Raw genomic sequence first — 13,799 nt, 5'->3', positions numbered from 1 at the left:
TAAATGTGTCCATAGGTCAGTTTTCGTTAGTTGTTTCAACTTACCTTGCTTCAAGTGTACTACCGACATTAACGTATGGAAGTGAAACATGGAAATGGCAAAGGAAGGATGAAAGCAGAGTGAACGCTGTTGAAATGCGCTCCCTCGGACGAATGTGTGGAAAATTGTATGACAGAATTAAAAACGAAGATATAAGAAAGGAATGTAAGGCTGAATGAGGAATCATTGAAAAGATTAGGAAGAGTTCTTTGCGGTGGTATGGACATGTGGAGCGAATGGATAGTGAGAGAATGACTAAGAAAATCTATGTGGCGAATGTGAGAGGGAAAACAGAACGAGGATGACCGAAAAAGACTTGGCACGATCAGATCTATTGACGGGAATAGGGAAGGATGCAAAGAGAACAAAGATTAACTTTTAATTGAGTTTATTTAATAACAATATACGTGTTTTTCTAATCGACCGACCACTGTCGTAGATCCTCTTATTCGCTCTGCGCTGCTCTCTTGCGCACCTCTGCTTGCTTACATTCGACGCCCACAGATGGCGCCATACAATGTTTTCATTGCTTAAATCTAACACCCCCCCTCAATGAAAAATCCATAAAAAAAATAATAAACACCCGCATACTACATATTACAAATTTTCTTTAGCAAATACTGAGCCCTAACTTTGTTAACAATCTTTGTACAAATATCTGCAATTTGCTCGTTGGTTTTAATATAATTTAACACCACCGACCCATCTTCAACTTTCTCCTTGATAAAATGATATCTTATATCGATATGTTTGAGTCTATGCGTCCCTGCATTCAATGCAGACTTGATCGCACCTTGGTTATCTTCAAATATTAAAATCTTTCCTGTAATGTTAATTTCAAAATCATCCAATACTCCCCTTATCCAACACGCTTGTGCGCAAGCGATGCTCAAGGCAATATATTCAGCTTCAGTAGATGACAAACTGACGCTTTGCTGTTTCTTGGATGCCCAACTTATGCAACCATTAAACACTTTAAAAATATATCCTGTCGTGGATTTCCGATCCGTTTTATCGCCTGCCCAATCTGCATCTACATATCCTTCCAAATAACAATTAGAATCGGCAGTATATATTAATTTAACATCAAGGGTGGCTCTAACATATCGCAGTACTCGTTTTAAGGCTTTATACAAATCAGAAGATGCTTTGCTCTGAAATCTAGCCAACTTGTTAGTAATAAAACACAAATCTGGTCTTGTCCCTACAGCTGCATACATCAAATTTCCGATAATCTGTCTACACTTGTGCTCAATCTCTGCACTCTCCGACTTTTCTCTTATTAGGTTTTCAAAAATCATACCTGAGTCACAGCATGTTGCTGCTCCGTTACAGTCACTCATATTGAATTTTTCCAGTACTTTTTCTAAATATAATTTTTGGTCTAGAATTGTAACACCCTTTGTAACATCTTGGCTTACTCTAATTCCCAGATAATAATTCACCTTACCCAAGTCTTTAATCTCGAATTTGCTCTTTAATTCGTTCTTAATTTTAACAACGTGTTTCACATCATTTCCTGCTATAAGAATATCGTCAACATACACTAGTAAGTAAGTTTTAACCTCACATTTCGTGTATATGTACAAACAATAATCGTTTTTAGAACGCACAAACATCTGTTCTAGTAATACAGAATTTAACTCCTCATACCAATATTTTGGTGACTTTTTTAGACCGTATAAGGATTTGTTTAATTTTACAATTTGTTTGTCAGGATTTTCCGGTTGTTCTGGTAACCACATGAAAACTTCTTCTTCTATTTTACCGTACAAAAATGCGCCTTTTACATCCAACTGTTGTACCTCTAGTTTGAACTTATTTGCCACACACATAAAAATTCTAAAAGTCTCTAATCTCGCAACCGGTGCATAAATTTCGCCCAACTCATCACTATTCTGCATAAAACCTCGCGCCACAATACGCGCTTTAAATTGTTTCTCGCCTTCACTATTTGTCTTAATTTTAAAAACCCACTTTGAATCAATCGCGCACTTATCACTTGGAAGTTTATTTAAAACAGTCCACACGTTATTTTTCTTTATTGTTGCAAGTTCCTCTTCCATTGCTGCCTTCCAGTGCGTTGCATTGACTCCGTCGATGGCTTCTTGAAATGTTGTTGGTTCGATGTCAAATCTCTCGGATGTGAAGTAGGTCACATAATCGCGTAGCCAACTGGGTTGCTGTCTTCGTCTTTTGTTGACTTCTGCTCCTTCCGTTTGTCCTTGCTCCTTGTCTTCATTGTCTTCATCATCAGTAATGTTGTCAACAGTTGTTTCTTCTTCTTCTGCAATGTCACCTGCGTCGATTGTTGCTCGAATCTCTTGAAGTTTTGGTTCTTCCTCATTGCTCTCGTTGAATATCACGTCTCTAGCGAGGATCACGCTATTAGTTGAAGGACAAAATATCCTGTACCCCTTTGTATTCTCGTCATATCCCACAAATATTCCTTTTGTGCTTTTCTCATCCCACTTTAATCTCTTTTCCTTGGGGATGTGGACGTATGCATCGATGCCAAAAATTTGAAAATGATCGAGTTTAAAACTCTTTTGAAACCATAACTCGAAAGGTGTTACTCCTTTCTGTGTACTTGGGCCTGTTCGATTTATTACATAGACGCTTGCATTTACCGCCTCTGCCCACAAAATCTTCGGTAATTTTCTAGCACTTAGCAGTGTTCTTGCAGCTTCAACTATCGTTCTCATTTCTCTTTCCGCTTTTCCATTTTGTTCAGGCGTATACGGTACTGTCTTTTCGTGCTTAATCCCATATTTATTAAGCAATGTTCTCACTTCAGTGTTAATAAATTCTAATCCGTTATCTGACCTCAAGGTATTAATTTCATTTCCACATTCGAATTTTGCTCTCTTAATAAAGTGATCAATGTTTTCTTTAACTTCGTATTTGTTTTTCAAAAAATATACCTTGCGAAACCTTGAGTAGTCATCCTTCATGAGAAGAAAATATCTTGAACCGCCTACCGAAAATTCTTCCATCGGACCGCATACATCGGCGTGGATCAATTCTCCCGTACGCAATGTTTTACTTATACTGTTGTTAAAAGGCAATTTGTGCTGCTTACCTTATATGCAGGCTTCGCAAAAGAAGTTCGGATCATTTTCATACGATACATTATTTACATTCAACACTTCTTTTACATGCTTAATGTTCTGGTGCCCCAACTTTTCGTGCCATTCTTTCAACGTTGCGGTAGCGAAATTTGCATATGATGAGATGTATCGAAATTGTAATTTATATAGTTTTTCTTCTCTGATTGCTACCGTCGCCACACGTTTTCCTTGCATTATTTTGCATTCATACTTATTGGATTCGAACGTGAATCCTTTATCTAGAACAGCGCCCAGTGAAAATAGATTTACCTTTAGTCGAGGTACATATAACACGTTATCGATTTCTGTCTTAATCCAGTATTTTCCGTTGAATGCCTCCAATTCTACTTTTCCAATTCCCTCAATCTCTAAGCTTGTTCCATCACCAACTTTTACGCTTCTTGAACTGCCTAAGCTGTCAAGTCTTTTGAATGCTTCTCTCGTGTTACACATGTGCTCACTTGCACCGCTGTCTAAATACCAGTTTGTTTCCCGCTGCGTCGCTACAAATGCCTCGGGCACATTGATAAATGCATTTGTTTCTTTGGTCTCCTCCGGCTGTCTGGGTTCTGAATTTTGTTTATTCAACCTTATTCTACAGTATCTTATTTGATGCCCTGGAATACCACAGTAGTGACACCTTTGTACCCCGTTCCCTGCAGGTCTTGCACCTCCTCCGCCTCTAAATTTACACTCACTCTTAAAGTGTCCGAAATTTCCACAACTAAAACATTTTATTTTGCTTTTTGCCGCAAACGCAACTATGTCTGCACGTTTTTCCCCTTTACTACCTTGCATGCTTGCAATATTTCTGTCCTCTTCTATTAATAATCTGGATGTTAGTGCATCTAGCTCCTGCGATTCCTTAGGCACCGAGTCCCATGCTGATACGAAGTGTCTAAATTTCTCGGGTAGTGACATTAAAATTTTAGTTATAATCATGCTTTCTGCAACTGGTTCTCCAGCCTGTTCTAAGTTGTTGGTAATCGTATTTAAATTTGTAATAAAATCTACCATCTTGTCCGTCTCATGAAATTTAAAATTATAAAATTTTTGTTGCAGTAGATGGAGACTCAGCTCCGACTTTCTTTCGAACACGACCTGCAATTTCCTCCACATTTCTTTGGCTGTGTCACATGTTATAATGTGAGCCATGCTGGATTCATCCATCCTATCGACAATGATGCCCTGCGCCTTATTGTCGCACGTTTGCCATTCCTTCGCCTTCTTCTCATAGTCAACTGACGCACTGCCCTGCCTTGGCTTCTCAAACGCACCGTCCACTACATCAAATACACCCTTGGCCTTTAGCGCCACTTTCGTTTGAAATTTCCAAAGATTCCAGTTCTCGCTGGTAATCTTCACTGCCTTTACACTATGAGTAGCGTGAGTTTCCTCCATTTCGAATAAGTCTTTACTCTCGACCACGCGTAATTCACACACAAACTCAAAACGACCGCGACACCCGCGTTTTTCTTCCGACCACAATGCCGGCTAACCTCAATTTTTTTTTTTTAAATCCACGAAAATCTTTGCAATCCGCACATCAATCGCGACCTGGGCCCATAACCTATTGACGGGAATAGGGAAGGATGCAAAGAGAACAAAGATTAACTTTTAATTGAGTTTATTTAATAACAATATACGTGTTTTTCTAATCGACCGACCACTGTCGTAGATCCTCTTATTCGCTCTGCGCTGCTCTCTTGCGCACCTCTGCTTGCTTACATTCGATGCCCACAGATGGCGCCATACAATGTTTTCATTGCTTAAATCTAACAAGATCAACCAGAACCTAAAATCAGGAGGGCATGTATGACTAGATGTATAGATGTGAAGGAGGCGAGGAGTGTATGTCAGGATAGAGTGTGGCGTTTTATCCTCTCTGCCTACCCCTGCGGGAAAACGGCGTGATGGTAGTAGTAGTGGCTTTGCAGTTCAGTTATTTAGTTACTGTAATTATACACACACCGCTTATGACTCATATATTAAGCATGTCACCTATTACATACATACACATATTTGCAATTTACCTTACATCTAATTATAATATAATTTACAATATAACTCTAAATGGCTGTAACTCTAAATGTTTGATGATACAGTAGCCATGGAAAAGCGAAGTTGCAATCTGTATTCCTCTTGCTTGATTTTAATCTTTAAAAAAATATACTAAAATCAAGAATGGAAATATAACTCAATAATTAAAGAAAACACTTCGTTTTTTACCACTTGAGTTTAATTATAGACTACATGTTTCAGAAGCTAAACTTCCATCATTCAGGTCTGTATAATAACTAAAATATAAAATATAAAATTGTTCTATAAATAAGGATAGGGGGAAAGTAAGGGGAAGGGGTTAGTCAAGGAACGGAGTTTGAAAACAAAGGAAAAATTGAAAGCAATGGCGAAGAATTTTGAAACAATATATTATTTAATAAATTATTATTAGAATTCAGGTTTTTTTGTATTTCTAAATTTTCAAGATAATTCATAATTTGGCCTTTATATGGAACAAGGTGTAATAATTTTAATTTATGGGAGTGAAATGAGTGATTAGTATCTATTATATGATTTGCAAATTCCGAAAAATAATTACTAACAAGACCGCTTTGATGTTCTTTAATTCTAATCTTTAAATTTCTCGCAGTTTGGCCAATATATTTTCTATCACAATCTCCACACGAAATTTCATAAACACCACTTTTTTGTAATAAATCAATTTTAGATTTTGAGTTATCGAGGATTTTATGTAAATTATTATTTGTATAATATGCAGGTTGGATATGGGAGGGTAAGATTTTCGAAATATTTTTAGTTATTGAACCCGTATATAAAATTTTTCGCCAAGATTTATTTTTTATTGAATCATTATTAGGTGCTGAATATATGTATTTTTTGGTAAAATTATTTTTAATTTTATTTTTTAACATTTTATCTATTAGCGCGCTATTATACCCGTTGTTTTTTGCTATTAGTTTAATTGTGTTTAATTCACGATTATAATTTGAGTTACTGAGGGGGATATTAATTAGTCTATTTAATAATGAATGGAAACTGGCCATTTTATGTGAAATGGGATGAATGGAATCAGCTGGAATGACTGTGTCAGTGTGTGTTGGTTTACGATATATATTAAAATCTAATTTATTATTTATAACTTTAATCGATAAATCAAGAAAATTTAGGGTATTATCGTAAAAAATAAAAAAAAAAAAAAAAAATATTTTTAAAAATATTTCGAAAATCTTACCCTCCCATATCCAACCTGCATATTATACAAATAATAATTTACATAAAATCCTCGATAACTCAAAATCTAAAATTGATTTATTACAAAAAAGTGGTGTTTATGAAATTTCGTGTGGAGATTGTGATAGAAAATATATTGGCCAAACTGCGAGAAATTTAAAGATTAGAATTAAAGAACATCAAAGCGGTCTTGTTAGTAATTATTTTTCGGAATTTGCAAATCATATAATAGATACTAATCACTCATTTCACTCCCATAAATTAAAATTATTACACCTTGTTCCATATAAAGGCCAAATTATGAATTATCTTGAAAATTTAGAAATACAAAAAAACCTGAATTCTAATAATAATTTATTAAATAATATATTGTTTCAAAATTCTTCGCCATTGCTTTCAATTTTTCCTTTGTTTTCAAACTCCGTTCCTTGACTAACCCCTTCCCCTTACTTTCCCCCTATCCTTATTTATAGAACAATTTTATATTTTATATTTTAGTTATTATACAGACCTGAATGATGGAAGTTTAGCTTCTGAAACATGTAGTCTATAATTAAACTCAAGTGGTAAAAAACGAAGTGTTTTCTTTAATTATTGTAACATGTCTTACCACAAAGTTAATGCCGAAACAATAAATAAGGAAATATAACTCTATTTGGTTAGTATTTTTAAAATAACATCTCCATGGAAACAGCTGCTGCTTGGTTATTATGTTGATAAAGTACCTAGTATAGTTGACATTCACCTAACAGGCATAAAAATGGTAAAAGGTAAAAATAATGTATTTTCTTCAATTTCAATGCAATATTTCTTTTGTAAAATTCTTGTCATTCTAATACATAGGCAGCTCCCAATGGATTTTTCTATGTGAAACCTCTTTTGAAATAGTAATAAAAATTAGATCTCTTGAGATGGCATCATTGAATGTTCAGTTTATATTATTGAACTTCTTGTAAAAATATGAGTTGGGAACTGTCTTAATACACATTACAGTCCCTAATTTTTTAATGCCTTTCCAGTTACAGTAGAGATGGTACGTAAGAAGGCTGAACATCATGATATGCAGCTAGCACCATTAAGGGAAATTTCTCTCCACCAAGAGAGTATAGAAAAAATAGAATACATCCAAGATTGGTGTCCAAAGTTACAAATATTATTACTTCAATCCAACCTTATTGCTAAAATCGGTAAAATAAATAAAAATAATTAGAAAGTTTTAGTTATTGGGTTAGTTAGTTAATTAAGGATTACTGCAGTCTGAAATTTTCAAGTCTCCAGTGCAATAACTAAACTTTAATACCCTTTTTTTTAAATTAATAAATATCTTATTACGACTCCTGACCCGGCCGCTTTCAAGTATTTGACATACCTGATTGTGCCAAGTTTTCCACGGTCTTCCTCTGCTTCTTTTTCCAATTATATTCGCCTCATAAATTTGTTTAACCGTTCTTTCCTCGGGTCAGGAGTTGTAATAATCGTCGGGTCTGTATGAGATGCATGAATGTATAAGAGGCGAAGAATGTTTGCAAAGACAGAGTAGTGTGGCGTTCGATTCTTTCTGCCTACCCCTGCGGAGAAGCGGCGTGATGGTTAGTTAGTTATAAATATCTTTGTTTAAAAGCGTATTTGTTTGAAGCAAAATAAATTATACAGAAATTTTTATACAAAATAAATTATTAGAAATCAATGACCCCTGTCTTTTTAAAAAATATCATAGCATACTATATACTGGCACAATCAGATCAATCAGAACCTAAAATCTGGTGGTGTCAAAAGTGTGCGTAATCAGAGAGCATATATGATTAGATGTATGGATGTGAAGGAGGCGAGGAGTGTATGTCAGGATAGAGTGTGGCGTTCCATCATTTCTGCCTACCCCTATGGAGAAACAGTGTGATGGTAGTAGAAGAAGTAGCAGTAGTAGTAGTCGTAGTATACTAACTACTGATAACATTATGTGTTAGTACTTATAAATGTACAAATAAAATTTTAAAATATGATCCAATTAATTTCAGAAAACTTAAATAAATTAAAAGAATTAGAATACCTTAATTTGGCAATAAATAATATTGAAAAAATAGAAAATTTAGAACGATGTGAATCTCTTGAAAAACTTGATTTTACTCTAAATTTTATTGGAGAACTAACCAGTATAACAAATCTTTCCGGTAACTTTAATCTGCGGCTGCTATACTTAACTGGAAATCCGTGCACAGGTAAGTATACAATATTTAAAAAATATATATTAATTTTCATATGTTTAGCTACATTTGGATTGTTTTGTAGATTACACGGGATATAGAGAATATGTCATATCTGTTTTACCACAGTTGGAGTTTCTTGATAATGAAAAAATTAAAAGGTCTGAGAGAATAGTTGCTCTCCAAAATTTTTCAGAAACAGAGAAAGATATTATTAAACAACAAAAAGAGTACGCACTTCAACGAAACATACAGAAAAACAGGCTGCAAAAACAATATCAAGAAAAAGCTGATGAAGATGGTGACCTAGACGATGAAGAAAAGTGTAAAAGGTTTTAAGATTTCTTCTCAATAATTTAATTTATTGATTATTACTCATCTTAATGTCAATATTTGAGTTGTTTTTATTACATTTAGCGTTAAAATACCACCACTTGTGAGTTTTTTTTTAATCAAGATTTTATTATTGCAAATAACTAAATTCACGGCTGAAGAACTGCCTTGAGATGGAAATATGAAAGTCTAGGTTAAGGCTTACGACCTGTCTGGTTTAAGTGTAGATTTTATACACCTTGCTCATTCTATCCATGGTTAAAAACAACATTTTTAAAGTTTTCACTTTATATATATGTTGCACAAGTGATAGCGCAAGTTTTTTTAAAAATAAATTTCATAAAATAAATCTATGGTTGATAATTGTAAGCTAGCGAAGACTTTTTTTATGTATGCATGTTAAGATTCTTCGGAATTATTTCACATACTGGAAAACACTTGAAAATATAGTTTACAATTAGTATACTTTTTTATACTAAGCGTAGTATTTATATTTGCATACATAAAAATGTCTCCTCTGTCATGGTTTTAAAGTAATAGACAACAACAAAAAAATTCTGAAAAGCATACACTTTTGTTGAGGACCGCAAGTAATCGCTCATAATATTAAGAGCATGGATTCTGCGGACTGCTAGTTATTAAACTTCTGCAAAACATTTAATTTTTGTATGATTTTTGCAGTCAATCAAATAATTTGAAATTAGGTTTTGTATCATTGAAGGTTTGGAAATCAAAGATTTACTTGTAGAGGGTATACTAGGTTTTTAGTCAGTTACAAAACAGTACACGTGAGTTGTACCTGTGTGTTCTCAGGTTTTGGAATGAAAAAAGCGAACACTCCCCTGAAGTTCGAATCGAAATGGACAGACAAACAAATCTTCGTCGGAATCCAAGAAAAAGTAATGAAAATGAAGTCAAGAAGGAACGACCACTATTTTCTCCTGAAGGAAGACCATATAATATCAACCAAGCAAAAATTAAATTCCTTTTCAAGGATGATAATCCAGAATATTATAAATTGGATGTTGAAATATTTAAGTAATTAATATTGAATTATTTATGAAAAGTATTTTAAATCATATATTTAATTTAACTAAAATAAATTTCATTTTATTCTTCCTCACCTATCAGCACCTAAATGGTGGATAAAGCGCTGTATCATAAAATGCAGTGTTATGTTGATTGTGGATTATGTAAAGGCAAGGTGATCAATTTTGCAGCACGAAACCTATTTGGATATCATGCTGGAGTTCTCAGGTTTAATTTTCAGAAGGTTCAAAACATATATAAGAACTTGCAATTATATAATTAACATTTAACAAAATACTTTGTCAATCTAATGCAGTGACCTATGCACGATTGGGTATTTATGAGGATCAGAATCAGAAGAATAAACTTGAAAGTACATACTAGGAAACTAAATTAAGGGTATCTTATTGGCCAACTTTAAAAACTAGTATGGGTAATTTTTTTGAATCTAGCAAGTTAAGCAGGTTTTAAGATTGGCCAACTGTAAACCGGTATCAGAAATTAAACAGTGAAAGGTTGGATTTAAATAAATTTAATACGTTTTCATCAATATTATTACATTTTTATTTGAAAGCTTTAATTTGTATGATAAATTACAGATATTTAGACATAACATTGATAGACGTTGATGTTCAACCTAGTTATGTCCGGGTTACCATCAAAGAAAAAATATTTCAACTTTGTTTGCCCGAAGAAGTCGATACTACAAACTCTTCAGCCCAGAGATCACAAATAACAGGACGTTTATTAATCACAATGCCTAGAGTAAAAAAAGTGTTTAGCAAAAACAAATCATTTGTCGATATGAAAATAAAATGTGAAAACAAGAAAATAACTGAGACATGTCATCAGCAAACTAATCAGCAAAATAAGTAAATATTTTTTTGCTAAATAACTAAATTTATTGGTATATAAAAATCATATTTCAAAGTATTGTGATGTCAAAAAAAACACACTTAATTTTATTTATTTTTTATTTTATAAGTTTAAACATCCCTTGGTCCATGATAAAATATGTACATATGATCCTTGAATTAACTAAATAATAAATGAAATGAAATCAAAGAAAAAAAAATGTTGGAATAAGATATAACATAAAATTTAAATATGTTTTAATACACTGTTGTATTTTTTAGACGCGAGTTTTTGGAAATTGGGAGCTCTCATAACATTTTAGACTTCACTAATATTACTACTAAGATGAATAATTTAACTCCAGTGTATCCGGCTCCAATAATGTTGCCTCAAGAAAAACTTCCACCGCCAGATTTTATTGATAATCCCGAAGTTCCAGAACTTCAATAGACTGTTTATGGTAGGCTTTCCTTTAAAATACCCCTTTCTCCCATATGCACGTTGGGCATTATGTTAGGAGTGCTTTTCACCACTTTTGCAAAAGATGGTAAGTCGCAACAGAATACTAGACCATAAGCACTTCGCTCGTAATTGCTGCTGGTTTTTAAATGTTTGATCCAGTTCACAGAGTTACACAAACTTGGACAGAAGACAGTTTGACGGATTTCACTAATAGAAATAAATGGATTATTAATAATGATGAGGACAACAGCTTTGTGTTCATTTTCATTGTATACAATTGTCCAGATATATTTGGGGACGGGATATTTCTTTCCAGGCTTTAGATAAATTTCTTGATTTTTATCCACGGCGTTTAGGGATAACACATCATGGGTACCAACATAAATATGTATTGTGTCATTTCCATTTTTTGTTTCATTTCTCTTAAATGCGTCAACAATATCCAGCTGTAAATTTTTTAAATTTCCCAGGGCAATGCTTTTCCAAACTGCCGCTTTATTAGAAATAAATTTACTAACTCTTCCATTTTGATCATGGAAAAATATACTAGGCAGTAATTTGGTAGATGTTAACATTTGATCAGCATAGTAAAAATTGTGATTCTCTAGCATAAATTTAACCTTTTTGTTCATCGCTATATTATTACCAAATATTTTTTCCGCCTCAATTTTATTTGATTTGTCAAACATCATGTTGAAATTTCCTAAAATGCTTAGTTTTGCTCGACCGTCTTCAGCATGTGGAGTTTTGACTAAATTATTTTCATTTGAAATAGTCATATGAGCAAAGATGGTTTGACCTAAATCAGTATCGTAACATATTTCAACCAGATGGAAAACGGTAGAATGTCGATGTTGGTACGAGCGTCCCTGGTAGGGGTTCTGACAAAATTCCACTTCGTGCAAAACATCTTCATAATGGTCGGCCAGGCAACCGAGTTCACTAAGGTGATTTGTGATCAAGTCATCTTCGAGAACTCTGAATCTGCCATTTTCACAGAATGCTTTGATTGAGTTTTTCTCCGGATAACTAATAAATTTTGTTTCATGACAGTTCAAATGAACTTCATCTCCATTCCTTATATTTAATACATTTTCATTTGCAGTATGAGATAAGACCACTGGCAAGTTTTCTGGCAGGCAATCATCACAGTCAATGTTAATAAGGCACGACTCTGAAAACAAAAAGCAAGGAATGTTTCTGCATTCTAAGAAAAGTGTTTTTAAGATATGAAAAATTATCCTAAAAGAGATAATGTCAACTGATGTCAACAATGGAACTGGCTATACTGCTGAAAACCCACAATAATGTATGCAGCATATTCTACTGAACAATGTTATATGTAGATTGAATATTATATGTTTTATAAGTAACTGTAATGTCATTAAAAATAGTATAAAACACTGTAGTAAAAATATATTTTATTTTAATTTTTAAATAATAATTTTTAATTGATCCACTTAGAATAAAAAAACAGCAAACTTTTTTTTAACAACGTTTTGTGCTGGTTTGTGAAATAATAATAATGCAGTGGTATTTTATATATGTACATAAAAAAAAAAATAATCTGTGTTCATACACAACAAAAGTAGTAATCACTCACCTTCACAAAAAGAGCCACCAAAAGAGAAAATAAAAATTAATATGATAACTGCAAGACTATTCATTATGAAGTTTCAGTGGAATAAATTATGTGGAACTGAGAGAATCTGCTCCATAACCTTTTATCAAGAGTTGTGATAACCTCTGTGCTGGTATTTTTATTTACCAATGTCTGACTAATGTTTGCTGAGAATTTTACAATGTTAATCTATAAATTATTATCTGTTCACAACCAAAATGTTCACAAACTTTTGTTTATACTCATAAACAAAAAATAAATTTTATTAACAGGTCTACATACTCATAAAGTCGATAATTTTATATTATTAACTACAATAAATTACTTTCAAAATTGATACTTTTATCAACATGTAAAGTATTGACAGCTTGTTTGTGTTTTTCTTGTAGTTTTCTTCAGAATATTTATTATTTCAAATACTACTACTGTTACTATTACTACCATCACGCTGTTTCCCGCAGGAGTAGGCAGAGAAGATGGAACACCACACTCTTGTGTCCTGACATACACTCCTCGCCTCCTTCGCATCCATACATCTAGTCATACATGCATTCCGATTACACAGACTTTTGAGACCACTAGATTTTAGGTTCTGATTGATCTGATTGTGCAGTCTTTTTCGAATATTTGTTGTCGAAAATATATAACGTAAAGTCTTTAACACCAAAGTTTTCAAATTCATAATAGAATAATACTTATATTCCATATCTCATGATAAAGAGTCCGGTGTAAAATTTTTTATACAGGAAATTATTTTGACCTGAAATGAATCAGTTATAATACGTGTGGACATTACCAATTTCACTATTATATTTATACTGTATGATATTAGTTATAAGTATTGACACCATCTTCAATTTTTTTCAGTTATTCCTGTTCAAACAAATAAAAAATGCT

General features: G+C 33.1%; 2 protein-coding genes across 2 annotated transcripts; one reads left to right on the top strand and one right to left on the bottom strand.

Moving 5' to 3' along the window:
• The first annotated feature begins 1,344 nt into the window (after positions 1 to 1,344).
• Positions 1,345 to 11,269, top strand: LOC148304927 (protein tilB-like). Its single transcript, XM_088267475.1, has 7 exons — positions 1,345 to 1,588; positions 7,421 to 7,588; positions 8,417 to 8,617; positions 8,688 to 8,934; positions 9,749 to 9,973; positions 10,564 to 10,836; positions 11,101 to 11,269. Exons 2-7 carry the CDS (start codon positions 7,432 to 7,434, stop codon positions 11,267 to 11,269), a joined length of 1,272 nt encoding a protein of 423 aa, XP_088123601.1. The 5' UTR covers positions 1,345 to 1,588; positions 7,421 to 7,431.
• LOC148304926 (uncharacterized) lies at positions 10,925 to 12,967 on the bottom strand. The gene is made up of 2 exons (XM_088267476.1): positions 12,885 to 12,967; positions 10,925 to 12,455 (listed from the first exon to the last, which is right to left on the bottom strand). The coding sequence occupies exons 1-2, from the start codon at positions 12,946 to 12,948 to the stop codon at positions 11,275 to 11,277; spliced, it is 1,245 nt and encodes a 414-aa protein (XP_088123602.1). The 5' UTR covers positions 12,949 to 12,967; the 3' UTR covers positions 10,925 to 11,274.
• Between the last annotated feature and the right edge of the window lie 832 nt (positions 12,968 to 13,799).

The sequence above is a fragment of the Brachycentrus maculatus genome, unplaced genomic scaffold, assembly GCF_059751285.1.
Source record: "Brachycentrus maculatus isolate JH-2025_06_01 unplaced genomic scaffold, ASM5975128v1 h1tg000297l, whole genome shotgun sequence".
Lineage (NCBI taxonomy): Eukaryota > Metazoa > Arthropoda > Insecta > Trichoptera > Brachycentridae > Brachycentrus > Brachycentrus maculatus.
This window is presented reverse-complemented; position numbering and strand designations above follow the sequence as displayed.

Bases quoted from the DNA above. Each gene is read 5' to 3' on its own strand.
- LOC148304927 (XM_088267475.1), top strand. From the start codon at position 7,432: ATGGTACGTAAGAAGGCTGAACATCATGATATGCAGCTAGCACCATTA. The intron at 7,589-8,416 runs GTAAAATAAATA...AATTAATTTCAG, and splicing joins CAACCTTATTGCTAAAATCG to AAAACTTAAATAAATTAAAA. The intron at 8,618-8,687 runs GTAAGTATACAA...ATTGTTTTGTAG, and splicing joins AACTGGAAATCCGTGCACAG to ATTACACGGGATATAGAGAA.
- LOC148304926 (XM_088267476.1), bottom strand. From the start codon at position 12,948: ATGAATAGTCTTGCAGTTATCATATTAATTTTTATTTTCTCTTTTGGT. The intron at 12,456-12,884 runs GTGAGTGATTAC...TTTTGTTTTCAG, and splicing joins TGGTGGCTCTTTTTGTGAAG to AGTCGTGCCTTATTAACATT.